We start from the raw sequence: 17,461 nt of genomic DNA, 5'->3' as shown, positions 1-17,461 counted from the left end.
CGAGCTGCGAGGCGGCGCTTCGGCGGGCGAACTACAGCTCCCCAGGGCCTCAGCGGCGAAAAGGCCGTTGATGGGCATCAACAGTGCAGCAAGGCACCCGCAGTCGCCGCTGCCCCGCTTCCTGCTCGGGGCTGTTAGCGGCGGGAAGAAGCGGCGGGGATCGACGTGGAGGGGTTTCTTCCAGGCAGGTGGGCCTGCCCCTCGCTCCCGAGGACGGCCCGCGGGTGGAGGCGGCTCCCGGGTCCTTCCTGCGTCGCCGCTGGTGGCCCTGTGAGGGCGGGGTGTGTGTTGGGGCAGCGCCGCTCCCGAGGCGGCGGAAGGCCCGATCGGCGCAGGGCGCTCCAGCGGCCGTCCGGCACGGCGGTGAGGGGATTCCTGTCTAGGGAGCTCTCCGCGAGCCTTTCGGGGCGTGGGGTTTTCTGCAGGGGTGAGGCTTTGGACTTTTAGTGGGCTTTTATTGCGGTTACTTATTTCCTTTTAATCTTTAAATAGCTGCAGTAAGGGAGGAACGGAGAGATAAATGGGTAAAAAGCATTTCCTGGCTTTCTGACGTTTTGTGCTTCAGGCATGCTCTGTCTTACTGAGCGAAATTAGTGTTCCCCTTAAACTTCAGTAAGTGGCAGAGTGTCACTCTCCAAAAACCTGTGGTACGTCGCAGGCTGTGACCTGGTTTTGCAACTGTTGTGGGCAGGTACGAACCCGAGCCCTAGGTTGTACAAACCCAGGGCAGCCCTTTCGGTTGCCTACCACTACTTTTAATTTCCTCGGTTACTTTCTATAGTTCCACAGGGCTCTTTCTGCTAAACTTTCCATCATCTTTCCTGCACTTTGGTTTTGTCAGTTATAAATGTGTTGTCTGTGTTACTGTCCTCAGACTGGGTTCTGCATTTTTAAAGCACAGCATCACATTTAGTCCCTTTGACATCCTTAGTAGCAAAATACAGTAGGGGTTTGTTTTCAGTTTACCTGCACAGTGAGGGCCTTACAGGACTACAGATTATTCACGGTCTGTTGTTGGACAATAAAAAATTATTTTTGGCTCCCTCTCTGTGCTAAAAATATAATCCATTCCTAATGATGGTGTTGAATTTGGGGTTTGACATGAAGTACAAGCTCATGTGCTTGTGTGAAAATGCTCCTCAGGCTATTGGGGCCTTATGGATCTCCACTACATAAATTAAGATTGTAAGAAATAAACCAGTGATAATTGTCACCAGTTCCACTTTCCATAACTTCCTTATCTGGTGCTGCAACAACACAGTATTCCAGTTATAAAAGTGTTTATCAGCAGTTAATTAATTTGCAACACACAGATTAAATACAATAGTTTTCTATTCTGATTTTGAATTTTGGAAATTCTGCCATTCAAAAAAGAGTGAAGCCAAACACACTTAAAAGTCCTTGAGACGTTTGGTTCTCTAGGGAAACGGGGGAAGAGAGGCTACTATTCAGTGGTAGCATTCATCAACAATGAAAGAGAATAAAATCTTCACTCAAGGGAGAGAAAAACTACTGGGGACAGACTTTGAACAGGTTTTAACACAATTTTCTGCTCTTTGTCAGGTATTCCAAAGTTCACTCGTGCTTTAACAGTGACAATTTCCTCCTCCGAAGCGCAGTGAGGGTTAGTGCTCCTTACTGTGCAGCAGACTGCACTTTGCTTGGTTTATTTATTTGACTGGGTTGCTGTCCCTGTAGGCATTTTACGTGGAGGTATGAGCATGTCCTAGCCCTTCCCACCTACAACACCCAGGCTCTCCAGTTGTACCTCATGCTGTTGGGGAAGCAGGAATATCCTTCAGGGAGGGCAGCTGCCTGAGCAGGTGAGTGTAAACGATTTGGCTCCCTCAAAATCTAATGAGAGGAGTGGGATCAGTGGTCATTTAATACCTCCTTTGCTGGGAACAGAGAAGGGGAGTGTCTTTGCAGACAGACTTGGAGGAAATGAGTCACTTAGCACATTCCTCTCTGCTTACTGGTTGACCTACGGTTTATTTACAGATCAGTTCTTGCAAGAATTTTTTTCTCAGTTCTTAGCAGCTTGATTTTCATAAGCAAATCCAATATAAAATACTTTTGTGGAGTTTTGCACAGATGTAGATACCAATTTCAGTTGCTTCTGGTGTTTTCCAGATGAGATATGGATGTATAGGTAGGGCTGATGCTTGCAATTGGTTCTATGTATTTCATTGCCTTCTAATAAACTTTTTGTTTTGGCTATGCAAATGGAGTTCATTATTTCCTGAGGAAACAACTTTTGGGGATACTTCAGCAGTATCCAGAATGCACAGAGCTCTAATGACGAGGGAGGCAGTGCCCAGATCTATACTACAGTCATTAAAGGAAGCCTTTGACAGCAGCATGTTTGCCCTTATGTATGCCTCAAATTAATCTGTCTTGTTTGTGACAAGATTCAAAATAAAACAGCTTAAAATAAGACTTTATACCACAAAGTAGAGCTTCTTAAAGGTACAGTTTCCCACAGAGCCAAGTTATAACAAGGCTGCATCATAAAAGGTTTTTATCACCTCAGATAACATAGTATCTTGTGAAAACCTCTTAGTTAAAATATGGAGAGTTGTTTTTTTGTATGAGCAGAGAGTACTTTTATGCCAAAAGCACTGCTAATGCCATAAAAAAACAAAAACGAGCCACAAAATATAGGTATATAATGACCTCATGTGATCTGCTGTCTGTCTGACCTAAATGCACATATTACCATTACAGAGTTGCCAGTTCTCTCACATGTACAGTGCGATAGATGGTTTGGGCCCTTCCTATAGATTACCTTTCTGAGATAAAATTATACAGACATGTACGAAATTGTGTCTGATAGTGTTGATTTTCCAGATTTTCATGAAACCCCGAATTCAAATGAATTATGTTGCTCTCTCTCCTTGACTAACTACTTATAGTTAGCTAATAGTTTAAGTTATTCCACAGTAGCTGGCCATCTGATTCCTTTTTTACTGCACTGAAGAACAGCTTTACTTGCATACATTGAAAATCGAATAGGCCATAGAGTAAGAAAATAAACACATTCCTTAAATGTAGTATAGGTAACATACTCTAAATCTCATGCTAAAATTACCTCAGGCTTATATGGGGTTGTTTTTTTTTTTAATCTGAAACCTTATCCTAATTGTCTGTTCTGGACTTGGGCCTTGATAAATAATCTTATATTAGATTGTGAAGTGCTGTTGTCAGTGCCCTTAAATATTTCCTCTGTGTTGTTACTGTATTTTGGTTTATTCTCCATACTACAGTGGAATCTTTCTGCAGGGTTAATATAAAGGTTTTGTTGACCTTTTAAGGGCTTTGGTGCAATTTGACCAATACTAATTTTTAAGACTGAAGAACCTACTGGGTAATTAAATTCTTTGGTTTTAGTCCTAAGAAACTAGTAAAGAAACTGTTCTAATAAATGTTTCCTCATTTGCACATACATAGTACAGAAAAATGGGAAGTGGTAAATAAACACAAGTAGTTGAAACAGTGCCTGCTTTCCTTTTTGCAGTCTTTAATGTAGGTGTTGTTTATAGAAGTAGGAGGATAGAAGCTTAATCAGAATTTGCAGTCTATGTGGGAGCTCTCATTAAGTTGGAGAAAGGTCATTTTTGCTCCAAATGGCCTCCCCAAGAGAGAAGGCATTTAATACCAGACATTTTTGGCTGGCACAATAACTGCTTTCCGTTCACATTATCTTTACTTTCAAACAAGCAGTTTATTATCTTTACTTTCAAACAAGCAGTTTCTTATTTGTTCTGCCTCATCCTGTGAGTCCAGGATGAATTTGGAGATGCCAAGTATTCTAGAGTGTCAGTTTTGTCCAGTTGTTACCAGAAAATAGTAACCAAGAAAACTCTCCAAACCAAATGATAGTTTAGAAAGCCGACGTTGGTTTATTGCAGCGCTGGGTGCATGGGGGATCTCTCCTCCTAGCATGCACATCTAAGAACAAAAGCTTGCCCCTTATATACAATTCCAAGGGAAAAACCCACCCAATTAAAAAAATAACTTATACATAACACATTATGTAATGCATTACGTAATGGCTTTACACATGCGTATTAAATTGGGGAAGGGGTCTTGGGTGGTCTCTGGGGGTCGCTGGTGGTCCCAATCCCCCTTAAATGGTGCTTGTGCACAAGTGTGGTTGAGACCTTCTTGTTTACAAGTACATGTGTTCCCGAGAAGAAGATACCGTTTTGGACTTCTCTCTCCTCTGACACAAGAGTTTATGAATCAAATTAATTTAGACATCACAAAGTTGTTCTTTACAGTTTTGTTTTGTCTTTTGGCCTTATATAATTAGCAGAGACCTTTGTTTATCTAAGAGTAAGCATAAACAGCATGAATCTTTGTTTACTAGAACCTTGTTATCAATCCCATAAACAAACTTTATCTACAAAACATGTAGATACTTCAGAACCTATTATTATTATTCTATATTATTCTTAGCTAAAAGGAAGATTATTGACAGGAAAGTTTGTTCTGTACAAAGGTAACACAGAGCAAGCCTTTAGAGCCTACTCTGAGGCCTACTCTTGCTAAACTGTTGCTAACTTGAACCGTCTGGTATCACAGTTATCTCACAAATAAAATGATTTGGCCTTAAGTCACTCGGGAAAATTTACATCATCAAGTAGCTTTTCCAGAAATACAAACAGAGTAAAAACAAAGTCTTTACCAGTGACACTGATACTGACCCTCTGGATGAGATATGGACATGGTGTACTGGGTTCCAAAGAATTATTGGTAAAAAGAATTTATGACCTGAATATTTTGTTTTACAAACATATGTTCTCTTTATGCTAGTTACTGTAGCGTTAGCAGTGTGTCTGCATTAGCAGTTTGGCTTGGAGCAGTGATGCAATTTTAATCCAAATCTTTTGGTTGTCAAGAGCTGCCTTATGTTGATTACGTTCTCAGAGTGGTTTTGAGGTGTACCCTCTGAATGCCTTTCAGAGAGAGCTAAACTGGGTGCTGTGCTTCACATAAGCTTTGTGGGGACATTGGTTTTGGCTTCTGTCTGAGCCTACCCAGTCATAAGGCCCTCTAGCTTGCACTTAACACTCATTTACCACTGAAGGGCTCTGAAACCCTAGAAAGCCCATGACATGCTGAGGAGCTCGTATGCTATATAAATTGCTCAGTGCTCTGTATAGTGTTCTCATTGACAATATAATTATCATTCTCATCAGTTTTTAAAATAACTTTACCCTTACAGGCATTCAGGAAAACAAATATACATTGATGATACATTTTAATCACTTAAACCAGACACTGCCTTTATATTTTGTTGTTGTAAATTCTACTCCTGTTTAAAACTTTCCCAGCCTCTCAGCGTAGTTTGACAAATGACTTGCAGCCAATTTTCATTCAAGTTGTTTTACAGACAATTTAGGTTGTCACTGCTGAGAAGAGAAGCAGTCCCCCTACTTTGATCTCTTCCCTACCTCTCCATCATTTCCACTGCTACGCTACTCCTTTTTGTAAATCTTTGCTGTAGGCCAGAGGGTGATTTCAATCAGAAAACAGATCTGGATTAAAACTAACCTCTTGTTTTTTGGCGTTTTGTTGTTGTTGTTGTTGCTGCGGGGGAGTGGGGCGAGTTGCTGTGTTGGGTTTAATCTGGATCAGTTTTCCAAAGTTGTTTTAAATGTTGTGGGATTTTTTTTTTTAATATTTACAGATTATAAATCAGTGAGTGGAAACATGAAAAACAGTTTACATTCTTGAAAAAGAGAGTTATTTTATAATGGTGTGGTATGAAAGGGGAACTGAAAGAGACGTCGTTCCAGTTTAAATTAAGATAATTCCACATCACTAACAGTGGGTATTAGCAGCAAGAGATCAAGACAAGAGTTTGGCGGTTAGTTCAAGCCATGACTTCACTGAAAACGTAGTTCACACTAAATTATCCACATAATTTAAAAAAAAATGAATAAAACTGATTAAGAGATGTTCTGAGTTGATTTGACTACTATGCTAATAAAATGGGATCTGTTTTGGAACTTGTTAGAGTTGCAAAGAATATATTTGGTGAGAGACTACTTAGGTGGATAGTGGGAATGAAAGTTTTCTTAGCTAAAAAAGAAAAAAATTTCTTTTCTCTTTTAACAGGAGGGCAATGGCAATCTTTGCAGACTGTGTGTTCTTTGTTAAGCTTAAATACTTGCCCATTCAGGAGAAGAGCAGGCTGAAAGCATCCATAAAAGAAAATGGTGGAGTAGTTAATTTTGTGCTTAATCACAAGGTAAGTTCCAGATTTATTTCTGAGATCTCAGTAGGAAAATACCAAGTGGTGGAAGTGTTGTAAAGCTTTAATCTTGCCACATGTAGAGAAATAAGAACTGTAGAGATTATGCCTCTGTTCAATATTTAAACGGAAATATTCCGTTTACTTTTTTAATGCATCTAGCTCTGTAGTGCTGAAATGTCACATAAAAAATCAAGAGTAATATTCTCCCTCCACGAAAGAACCAGGGAGGTTTTTTTCCTGTATAAAATTGCCATGCTGTTTTTCTTCTCTCATCGTCAGAGTGGAAACTTTGAATAAGGAGATGCATCACTGAACTGGGTTTTGGTTATGTTATTGTTAATGCAAGCATTTGATTACAGAGTGAGGAAGAGATCGTTGTAGAGTTAGAAGTCTGTGATATTGCAGGTTTTATATTAAAAATAAAAAAGCTGTATTTAAATAAATGTTGAATATGAAGCATGGATAAATCAAGGAGCCTGTTTGCGTGATATGCACAGCAATGAAATCAGTGGGTTGCATCTATACTGGTACATTACATGCCTAGGAGTGCTCGCAGGGCCTGTGGCCAGCTGGCACGGCTTGGCCCACACCTACACTAGTGAACCCTCTTGGTCCTCAGGACTGAGTGTTCATATCCAAACTGCCTAATGGGAATGCTCATGGAGATGTTCTGTCTCCCAAACTGTGCCTGGAAACTGACGATGTGAGTTGGCAGAAGCTTGAAGTGTGCCGAGGAACATGCTAATGCCTTAACAATATAAGTATTCACATGCCAGGGACAGGGAATTATCTAACATTACCTAACTTAATAGTGAAGGCATAATACCTTGTTACTTCTGCCCCTCGAAAGTGACATTTATTTCCTCCTTCCCATAGCTAGCAATTACAGCAAGCTCATAAATATTGTCATATTAAGAGTGCTTACTTCTAATCCACCTTGGGGAGAAGGTAATATGTTGTATTATGATTTCAAATTTTGGTTTCTCTATATACAGTTTTTTAATTTTGAGAAGAGTATGATTAGGTGAGTTCATTTCTCCCTCTCAGTCTTATGTAACATTTCCTAATATAACATCGAGTGAGTTACTTTAAATTCTGCTGTTATACATAGCTCTTATAGGTGATTGTCATTTTACAAACAGCAAAAATTGTGTATGTCGTCCTCAAGAGTCTGCAGTTTAAATTATGCATAATATAAGATGTTGACATTGAAGGAAAAAGAAAGGCATGTGTGAAGAAAAGGAATATTGCAGGTACATTATCGTCTTGTTCAGAGCCCAGCAGTTTCCTGGTGACTCTGACAATGCACATATGTTTAGGAGAGAAAGTGCAGAATTGAAGAATAACATATCAAGGTCTAGCAAGAGTATTCCAAAGATGTGACAGATTTCTTTGTGCTGTAGATTCAGGATCTTCCAAGATGTGTTGACACACAAACTGCTGATCTCCAGATATGATTTGGGGAAAAAAAATCAAGGAAATTGCTGCTTTAAAAAAAGCTTTGCTGAAAAAAAATAATTATTGAAAACAGCAAATGAACTAAGAGTTTATGCAGTACAAATATGTATTAATTGAAATCTGTATTTTGCATCGTCTTTATAAATACAGTGGGAAGAGAGATGTTTCAATACCTAAATTTTGTGAGCTCTAGGATGCTGAGAACAGCTAACAAATGGCCAACCTGTTCAGGATAAATCTTACCCAAGCTTCAGAAGTTACGCTATGATTAAAAGAACCTCAACAGATCTGGGCTCTTGCTTCTCTATCAGGGAAGAGCTCTTGTTTTTTAAAGCTGTGTTTTTGTTATATGTGACAAAAAAAAAGTACATGCATTTATCGTCTTGTTTCTGAGTAAAGTAGATCTAATTTCATTCTGTTGTAATAAACTTTCATTTATCTGTGTCCATCAGTTCTTTTGTGTTTAATGTTAACTGTTAGAGGTGCAAAATCCGCTGCCTCTTACTTATGACCGTTTTATTTGATTTGACTTCTCTAGATGTTTTTATTTTGTCCTAAATATGCAGAAAGTTTTAACTTTCAGCATATATATGATTCCAGTAAAACAGTGTGTGATTCTTTATAAGCTTTATAATACCAAAGCATATTAGGATTATTCAGCGTTCTGCCCCGCTTTTTTTTTTTTTTTATCACTACCCCAAATAGCTTTGTGTTTGTACCATGTTGGCCACAACAGAACTTGGCCCATTCTTGGACCTCCTATACGCTGCTAAAAGCTCTACAGAACATTAGGCACCTGGTCACCTTCATATCTTCATAGTTACTGTAGGAAAGTGGACACACTCTGAAGATACCCGTATTTTAGTTGAGCTGAACTGTCACCTGAGTGAGTCCTGCTCTCTCTGCTGTCTATGGATGAAGTGCAGAGGTACCATGTTTCTAAATTAGATGTTTCAATTGCAATATGATCCAAAAGGCTTGTCTGTTTTTAAATGCTTCCTTAAGACTCTAGGATTGTATCAGTATGAATTGCAATTAAACAGTATTTGGATTAATATTGTGGTTACATGTGCATAGCAACTGTAATTGTAACCTGTCTTTCAGACTACACATGTTCTTGTGGATACTGCTGACGTCCTCAGCTGTCGTGATCTAAAAAATATTCAGAAGTATCAGCTCCCTGTTTTATGTGCAGATTTCGTTTGGAAATCAGTTGAAAAGAGGAAGCTTTTACAGATCGATGCATATAAGGTTAACAAATCACAAAACGACACTTCTGACCAAAGGCCAGACAGACAGGGTAGGTATATTTGACGTAGTTTATTCATCTATCAGTTACCTTGGGAGAGAATGTTTTAAAAGATGAATATTTAGAATCAGCTTTTAAGAAACCAGCAACCATGCAAACTGGCAATTTTTATGAAAAGAAATATTAGTATTTTTATGAAAAGAAATATTAATATTTTTATGAAAAGAAATATTAGTTCCATTCTGTGGAGTTTTTCAATTGTTTTTTTTTTCTTGTAATGAAACTTCAAATAAGACTTCAAGTTGGAAATGTGATAAAATATTAAAAATAATAAAAAAGCTACTCCAATGACTGTCTTTATTTGAATCCAGTGGAAAAAAAAATGACAGTAACCTGGAAGTTTTAGTTAATTTCAACAGAATGCAGTGGGTTTTCAGTGCCTTTGTATGAGGAGGATGTTATGTTTTGAAGTCAAAATTACGAGAAAATAAGATAGCTAGAGAACAGGTTCACATGGGCTAGAAATATTATGCAACAAAATTAAAATAGAAGAACTTCAAACATTCCAATAGGGTTCAGATGCAAACGACTCTAACTCTGTGTAGAAGGAGAAAAGACAAATGTTCATTTTAATGCTGTGAGACAAGCCAAAGAACGTGAAAAAGAGATGAGAGAGATAATTGTATTTAATGAGTGCAGTCAGCAAAAAATTATAATCCTGAAAGTTATTAGTGTTTTAATTCTCTTTTTTTCTTCCTAGTAACTACATTTTTTATTTCTTTTTACTTTTGCATTTCTTTGATTTTGCCAGGTGCTAGTCTTTCCTTTAAGTATTTTTTAAAGTAATTACTTTTGACATAATACATTTTATTTTATGAACATTCTCATGTCATGAATCAGTACGATTTTCAGAACTATACAGAAGAATAAGAATCAGGACCCCTGCATTTGTACGTTTGCTGTGTTACTGAGTCTGTTAGACAAATCTGGTTTTGCACAGCAGAGGCTGGGGGCATGCATGGCTGAAGCTGGGTAGATCCATTCAGTAGCAATCCTTAAACAGTTTTAAGCTAGAAGCAAAACTGTGTTCATGCACTATATCTATACAACTTAAAAAAAAAAGGCCAACCAACCAAAACCCCCCAAACCCAACGTGAGCCATGGAGGAACAGTTCTCAGGCTCTGTGGTCAGAGCTCTCAGCTACGTGCCCTAATTCTTTTTCCCCTTCCTGACACAGAAGTCAGGGTGGTGAAGTGCCTGGACGGAATAAACACTGCATAGCCCGGGGAGGTACTGATTCTAGCAGTGAGGCAGTTGGGGCACTTGCCCTTCAATACTTGGCTCTGTATCCTGCCAGTTATATGGCTGAATAAAATGTGACCTTACAAGCTGTTAACTTGTTTCAACACATAAAATATTTATGGATATTAAGTAGTAGTATTGTTTTTATTAAATATTCATAAGTTAAATTAGAGAAACCAGATAGTATACCAAGTAAATAAATGTTTTGATTGCAGATGTGGAAGACCTGTCATCTGCTGAAAATAAAAATGCCACAAAGAAAAAGGAAAATGATGATTCCAACCTTACTGTTATTGAAGACAGTGAGAGAAGAATTGAGTCTAAAGTGGGGATTGTTAGGTAAAATAAAGTTAAATTAAAGATATATTTTGATACATCTATGTTGATATTTCTGAAATTGAAAAAAAAAAACCAAGAAAAACCCCCAAAAAACACACTTCCCAATCTGTTGGGAAATTATTCTTTCTTCATTTTCTGTATTCTGTGTGTATGACTTTATAATGGCTTCTTTTTATTTTTTTCCCATTTCAGTGTGCACTTACAGTCCAGCTCCCTAATACATGCAAAGCTTTCACCAACTCAGCAGGCATTAGTGTGGCTCAAGCTTTATGATTTTCTGATTGCAGCTCTGTTTATCATCACAATTTTTTTCTTTTCTTGGTTCACATGGGTTTTTGCAATCCAGTCTGATTCGTTGTTTTTAGAAGTGCTGTGCATCTCTTTCTCTCATGAGAATTCTTGGGAGAGCTGAAAATAACTGAGACTGCTCTTAGTTGATAGGGAAGTGGTATTGTTCTAACTGTTTCTAATTATTGAGTTAAAGGAACAAAACCAGCTCCAACACTCTTAAATCTATTAATAAAATGCAGCTTTCACTTTTAGAGACTGCTGTTCAGTCATAGGGTAGGTATTTAGTTACTCTGTGGGAATGTACTAGAAGTTACACTTGGTCTAAAAGTCCTGATGCTGAAGGATGTGACTACATATATATCTCCTAATGTGAAAGTCAGGAATAAAGGAGGAATTAGCCTCAGACAGCACAGGTAGCTGACCAAGCTATTCAAAAATTAACATGTAACTGGGCATTGAAAATAAATTTATTGTGTTGCTTCCATAGTTTTTCTAAAGAATTAAGTTTGAAATCTAGTCTTCATCTTCAGGTTCACACTAGACATTCGGCCTGTTAGTGCAGCAGCTTGTCCGGGTGGGATTTCATTTCTCAAAACTTTTTTTGTTGTTACTTTGCTGCTGAAAAATAGATTTATTTTCTTATATTAGTTCTTACTTTAGTATGGTGTTGCAGCCTATTACAGTACAGTATTTACTGGGCATATGTGATTTTAATTACTCTTATTCCATTCCATATTTTACAGTGAAAATGATGAAGATGATCCTTTTTTTCCCCAAGATTTTGAAGTTGCAAAATACAGTGTCCTTGAAAAAGTAAGCCCTTCTGTTATTGTGAGAGAATGTAGGAGGATCAGTAGATGAATAAAAGGTTTACAGTTTTATACACATCAACAGTAACTCTTTTATGTTATCATGTACTGCAATGCAGAGAGGAGTATTGAAAAGTACTTTAATGCTTTCTGTCTTTCATTGCAGTCTAATTCTACCAAATAAAACTTTTCTATCATCACTGTAGTGTTCTCACCAAAGTATTGCAGTAGAATAGTAAGTTTCCTTCTGACAAGATATACGTTTTCATGGCTCTTACATGTTAACTCTAATTTGAATTTTAAACTTTTTTATTAAAAATCTTTCAAAACACAAAAATGATGGAAACGTACAGCAATCAGTACAGTGAAGCCCTGAGAGGAGCTTCTGCTTGTTACTATGACACAAATAATGAACAATTCTGTTTCTTTTCTTAGCCAGTCATAGAGTGTGGTTCTACATAGGGTGAAAAAATAAGTAGGACAAGGGGAAGTACTTGGCGCAATATCATGTGAATTAAACATACTTAAGCAATAAATTGGGGATTGGGGGGATTTGTTTATCTCTCCATTTAGATTAACTCCAAGGGAAGCAAAGATTTTGTCGTTACTGAATTACAGTGTTCCCAAGAGCATTACAAGTTTCTGTTTCGACTATATGCAAACTTCAGTGCCTCAAATGGAACAAAGGTATGAACCACTCATTGACGTTGCGTGTTTGTTTCTTTAGGTACATTGAACGTACCTGTCCCAGAACGCTTCAGATGCTTTTCATTCTTATTTGCAGGCTAATCCTTAGATACAGATAATAGGAGGTCATTCTGTTAAACTTTATCATAAAAAGTTTGATTTATAGTTGGCTCCTCTGTGTATTAGCTTACAACTTGCTCAAAAGAACTGTTTTGGGACTTGGCAGCAACACAACATGGTCCTGGATGCACCTGCCTCATACTCACGTATATTTTCCTGGCAATATCTAAACTGTATAATGACATGTTTAAATGCTGAAATGCTATAGCAAGTGATATTCTGGACATACTATTGAGAGACAGCAAAGCTTGTCGTGAGGGCAGCCTAAATGCATTTCTCAGCATACAAGTCACGTATGCACTCTGATTTAGCACTTGCAGTCTGTGTCATCGTAGCAACATTAGGTTCAAGTCAAAGGAGCTGCATCAGGGATTAATTTTTTATAGTTCAATTGATAGAGCAAGTTATTCCACCACACATTTAAATGAACCTATCTTGCCACTGTGGGATTTGTATATCGAGCCCTGTGCTTGTTCTTTGTGTCCCAGACACAACCCAGAAGTTAAGTCATCTGTTAGAGGACTGTCTGGTAAAATTGATTCTTCAAGTCTCTTCTTTGACTAACTTTACTCTTTCAATTTACAGAATAATAAACAATTTGTAACTAATATTGCTGAAGAAATAAGAGAAAAGTACGAGACTTTTATTGCAGACCTGAAGAGCCAGGATTTCCTGCTCAGAGAAACTTTTCCACCAGAAGCAGAATCTTTAGCTTCTACAAAATTGCAAAAGGCTTGTACAACTTGCATGTTTACACTTTTCTGTGCTTAATGATTTGTTTTAGTTTTCCGTTTTTTCTGAGTGTGGTAAACGTCTAGATTACAGTGATACAGCCATAGGTTAAGGGAAACTGTTTGTATGTAAATGTTTTGAAACTTTTTTTTCTGAGTATTAAGTGAATGTTCCAAGTACTAAAACATGTTAAAAGTAAATGTAGTCATATTCATTATAGGTTTTTTTTCCTCAGTAGATGCATTATCAACTAATTTGATACCTAAAAAGTGATGTGCTAATGTAGCAAACAGAAATGTTGTGTCATGTATGGCTTTGATTGTCAGAATTATTCTGCACACTATATAGATATCAAAGGCTTGATGTAGAGCGTATTGGAATCAGTAACAGGACTCCCCCCAATGGCAATAGCAGTTGGATTCTGCTCCCTAAAGTACTCTTCAGACTATGTTTTACTGGTATTTAAAATGGTTGTAGTGTGACAGAAATTTTTTCCACCATTTACATTCTCACTGTACTTCATCTACTTCTCTCTTCCACCATGGTTAGCTTCTATTATAGAACACAGCTGGCACATAATTATATCCAGCAGTGCTGAAAGGCCCACATATGTCCTCTAGTGATCTCAGAAGCTGTGTGGTTGATGCCATATAAACAAGTAATGTAGAATGTCCAAACTTGTGCGTGAACTGTTTAATGGCCTCAAGTTTAACGGCAGCTTCTGGAGTTGTAGAACAGTGACAAAAAACTCAAGTAAATGCTTTAACAATGTTCCTCGGAAGAACATGAGAAAATCTGTTTTCACAACTCTTTCTGATGTATGAATTGCACTGATTTTCATGGCCTCTCTATTCTCCTGTAGCTTTGCTGCTCCAGTTTTTTATTTTCACAGGAATAATGTCTCTCCCACCAGAGCTTTCTGAACTAGAGATCTAGTGTCATCGGTTAGAGATGTTACAAAACACTGGCCATTTTGAAACATCTGTTCTTTTACCAGCTATGCAAAAAAGGGAATGGCTGGGGTCTGCAGGCTGTTATGCCCATGTACCTGATAGTACAATGTACTGATAAAGATATCAAGCAAATCAACTTCTGTCTTCTCCAAGACTTTACGTCTCGGTTTTCAAGAGAGGTCACGGCCATCCGGCCTGCCATGCTCTCCACTTGAAAGAATTTACAAAAGCAAACCTTCTCTTCAGTTTGATGGGACTGAAGAAATTATACTCAGCATGAATGAGCATTGCACGCTGTATTGTTTATGGGAATAGAACTGTTTATCTCTGTAAGAACTTCACTGCCATGACTTCCGTCTTTGTATTTTCACTGAATTGTGTTTATTTTACTACAGTTACTTCTAGAAGAAGCCATCCATTCAAGTGCTATAAGTCAGGAAGTTAGTGATTTTGTGGAATTGATCTGGGCAGAAGCTATTGGCCACCTGGATAGTTTACTACTTGAATCAGTAAACAACATAAGCCTAAATGATGTAAGTTAATTCTTGTTACTCTCTGAGGATGAATACATAAATGCTGTTAGAAGTATTTTTTTCCCAGCAAACATATATGTTGTGTTTCAGATTGGGATTGGTAATTACACATTTGATACTCCCACACTTCAACAAATCCATGCTTCAGAAATCTTTATCTCAAATTTTGCTTTAGAATTATGACACTAAAACCATGCTGTATTCCTTAGGGCAGATGGCTGTCTTTTCCATTTTATAGCAATTTACACAATTCTCGTGGGAGGATCCCTTGCATGAGATAAGCCAAGTCACATAAGACAGTCATAGAAAGCAGTGCATAATAGCAGGTTACTGTCTCCTGCCAGTTTCAACCATACTTCAGTCACCCATTCTGTCGTAATGGAAAAATAGTTTTAATTATGGTCCTATCTGTGTTATCAGATGACACATGTAATTAACACACAGTTGCTCTTTAAGGCCTTTGGTTATTACAGCTGTTATTAAGAGTAACTGCCTATCCACCCCTTTGTTAAGTCTATGGCTCATTTAATCCCACTTTCCCCCATACCTCAGTTCTTTTGCTCTGCTCCCTAGACATTTAAGAGGATAATGTTTATTCATGTAACTTAAGTTCATATTATTTAACAAACAGCCAACAAAATGGCTGTTTAAGATGAGAGTTTTGTTCATCTCTGTTATCACTGAAGGCAAAATTACCTGAAGATTATGTTGGTTTTAAATTGGAAGAGCTTTGCCAGTAGAAGGTCCCCAATTCTGGAATGAGTTCACCCTAATCTTATTACATGAAACTCACTTTTGATACTCTTCAATTGATGTATGGTAGAAGAATATTCATTTCAGTTTTTGATGTGGAAATAATATACATTTATGTAGGTTCTGGTGAGTAAGTAGTTCATTAGTAATATTGTATACATGTACTCAGAGACAGTAGTGAGTGCACTGCATAAATCAGCAAAGACATAAGGAAATGCTGTTTGTGGTAAATACTTTTTATGAGGTGCAATTGTTTAGATATTAGGATTCCTAACATATTTCAGGTAGGTGAAATTTGATAAATATTTGATAAATAATATTCAATCATTGGTAGCTTTTGCTAGAGCTGAACCATAGACCTAAAAGATTCTGTATCTCAATGCATTTATCTGTAAGAATATGATAAAACTGTTTTCACTAACTCTTCCCATTTATAATTAATTTTCAAGAGAAATGGCATTTGTATTGAAAGACAATAATTAAGAACTGGGTTGCTGTTCAGTTAGATTAACCCTTTGTTTTTCTCCCAAAGGCATTTGTGAGACAGAGACTAGTCTTGGATCAATATTGAACTGCAGTAAGACATTACTATGCAGCTTCTATGTCAGCATTTTACTAGCTGTTGCCTGTTCATGTGAATTAAAAGGCATTTTGCCTTTTTCCTCTTGCCTTGAGAAGACAAAATAATGTAAGAGTATTCCATGAAAAACTTCCAGTTGAGAAGGAATATACAGATACAAGCAAATCTATGTCCTCTCTGTCTGGACAGACTGTCTAAAATTAATCATTACTTTCATATCATCCGTAGGTTGCACTTTATAAATAGGACTTCTACTCTGCTTTATATATTTTAGGATGAACTAATGCACTTAGACATTTATTAAGAAATTTATTATCCTCTACTTCCTGTTACTTCATCAATGCATTAAAGCTAACAATATGAATGTACAAGATGTTAAGGAACATAATCTTTCAATCTGATTGATGCATATTCTGTTTTGTTTCAGGGAGGTTATTTTACTGTCTCTTAGCTCTGCTTGAGGTACTTTTCAAGTAGCCCAGTATAAGGGCAGGATAATACCCAACTTTTAAATACTGTTTTCATATCCTAGATGCAAGAAAATATTTTGTGGATATTGCACTAACAAGAGTTAAAGTTTTATTTCAGTGTGGAATTAAATGATCCATTTTCAGTACTTATTGCTTTGCGCTCTTTCTGCAATTTTGCAATAGCTTTCAGTTTAATAATCTCTTCTTTTAAAGGTGAGCAAAGCAGAAGGTATTTTACTCCAAGTAAAGAGTGCACTGGATGAGGGAGCTGGCGAGGTGGCGCTACAAGAGATGATGATGGAATTCTATCAAGTTATACGTCACAAAACTGAAATAGACTATAAAGTTTCCAAAAAGCTGTTATCTAGAAAACAGGACCTGTGTCAGGTAACTTTTCCAGATTGTTAGTCAGCCCTGATCTGTACTGCGCTACACCAGTTTTGAACATGATCACTAGATAAATTGACAGGATACTTTGCACAGCTAGTCACAGGCTGTCAGTTTAAAAAAATAATTTATTGGAATCTTATGAATAGAGTAACACTGGTGGGGGGAATTCAGTGTGTTGAACAGGAAGACCAGTTGCTGTCCAAATGGTGACAGGAGTTTCCATTGCAATCATTGTTGTGATGCCATCTTCAGATGGATCAAATGAGAATCACAGAACGGTTGTTATCATCCAGCTGACCCTAGCAACTACTCCAGCATATACATAATCAGTTTCTATTGATTGTCTTAAACTATATTCAAAATATATCTAAGCTATTTTAACTATATGCAAAGACTGTTCTTTATACCCTTTTTTTTCCTGCATATGCAGGAACAGTTTCTAGAGATTATTTAAAATTACCAATCTGTGTACAGCTTGGTCTGTTTCTACTTCTACAGCACAAACTGCTTGGGGGACTTCCCTGTGCTG

General features: G+C 37.4%; 1 protein-coding gene across 1 annotated transcript in view; it reads left to right on the top strand.

Annotated features, from left to right (window-relative positions):
• The first annotated feature begins 94 nt into the window (after nucleotides 1–94).
• Nucleotides 95–17,461, top strand: part of PARP4 (poly(ADP-ribose) polymerase family member 4) — a 61,940-nt gene continuing 44,573 nt past the window's right edge. Inside the window, exons 1-10 of the mRNA XM_068395502.1 lie at nucleotides 95–427; nucleotides 1,699–1,823; nucleotides 6,127–6,259; nucleotides 8,828–9,023; nucleotides 10,491–10,614; nucleotides 11,649–11,718; nucleotides 12,288–12,401; nucleotides 13,107–13,253; nucleotides 14,602–14,739; nucleotides 16,756–16,929. Of these exons, the coding sequence (XP_068251603.1) occupies nucleotides 6,134–6,259; nucleotides 8,828–9,023; nucleotides 10,491–10,614; nucleotides 11,649–11,718; nucleotides 12,288–12,401; nucleotides 13,107–13,253; nucleotides 14,602–14,739; nucleotides 16,756–16,929 (1,089 nt within the window). The 5' untranslated portion in view covers nucleotides 95–427; nucleotides 1,699–1,823; nucleotides 6,127–6,133. The remainder of the gene's footprint in view (nucleotides 428–1,698; nucleotides 1,824–6,126; nucleotides 6,260–8,827; nucleotides 9,024–10,490; nucleotides 10,615–11,648; nucleotides 11,719–12,287; nucleotides 12,402–13,106; nucleotides 13,254–14,601; nucleotides 14,740–16,755; nucleotides 16,930–17,461) is intronic.

Source organism: Nyctibius grandis, chromosome 2 (genome assembly GCF_013368605.1).
Source record: "Nyctibius grandis isolate bNycGra1 chromosome 2, bNycGra1.pri, whole genome shotgun sequence".
NCBI lineage: Eukaryota > Metazoa > Chordata > Aves > Nyctibiiformes > Nyctibiidae > Nyctibius > Nyctibius grandis.
This window is presented reverse-complemented; position numbering and strand designations above follow the sequence as displayed.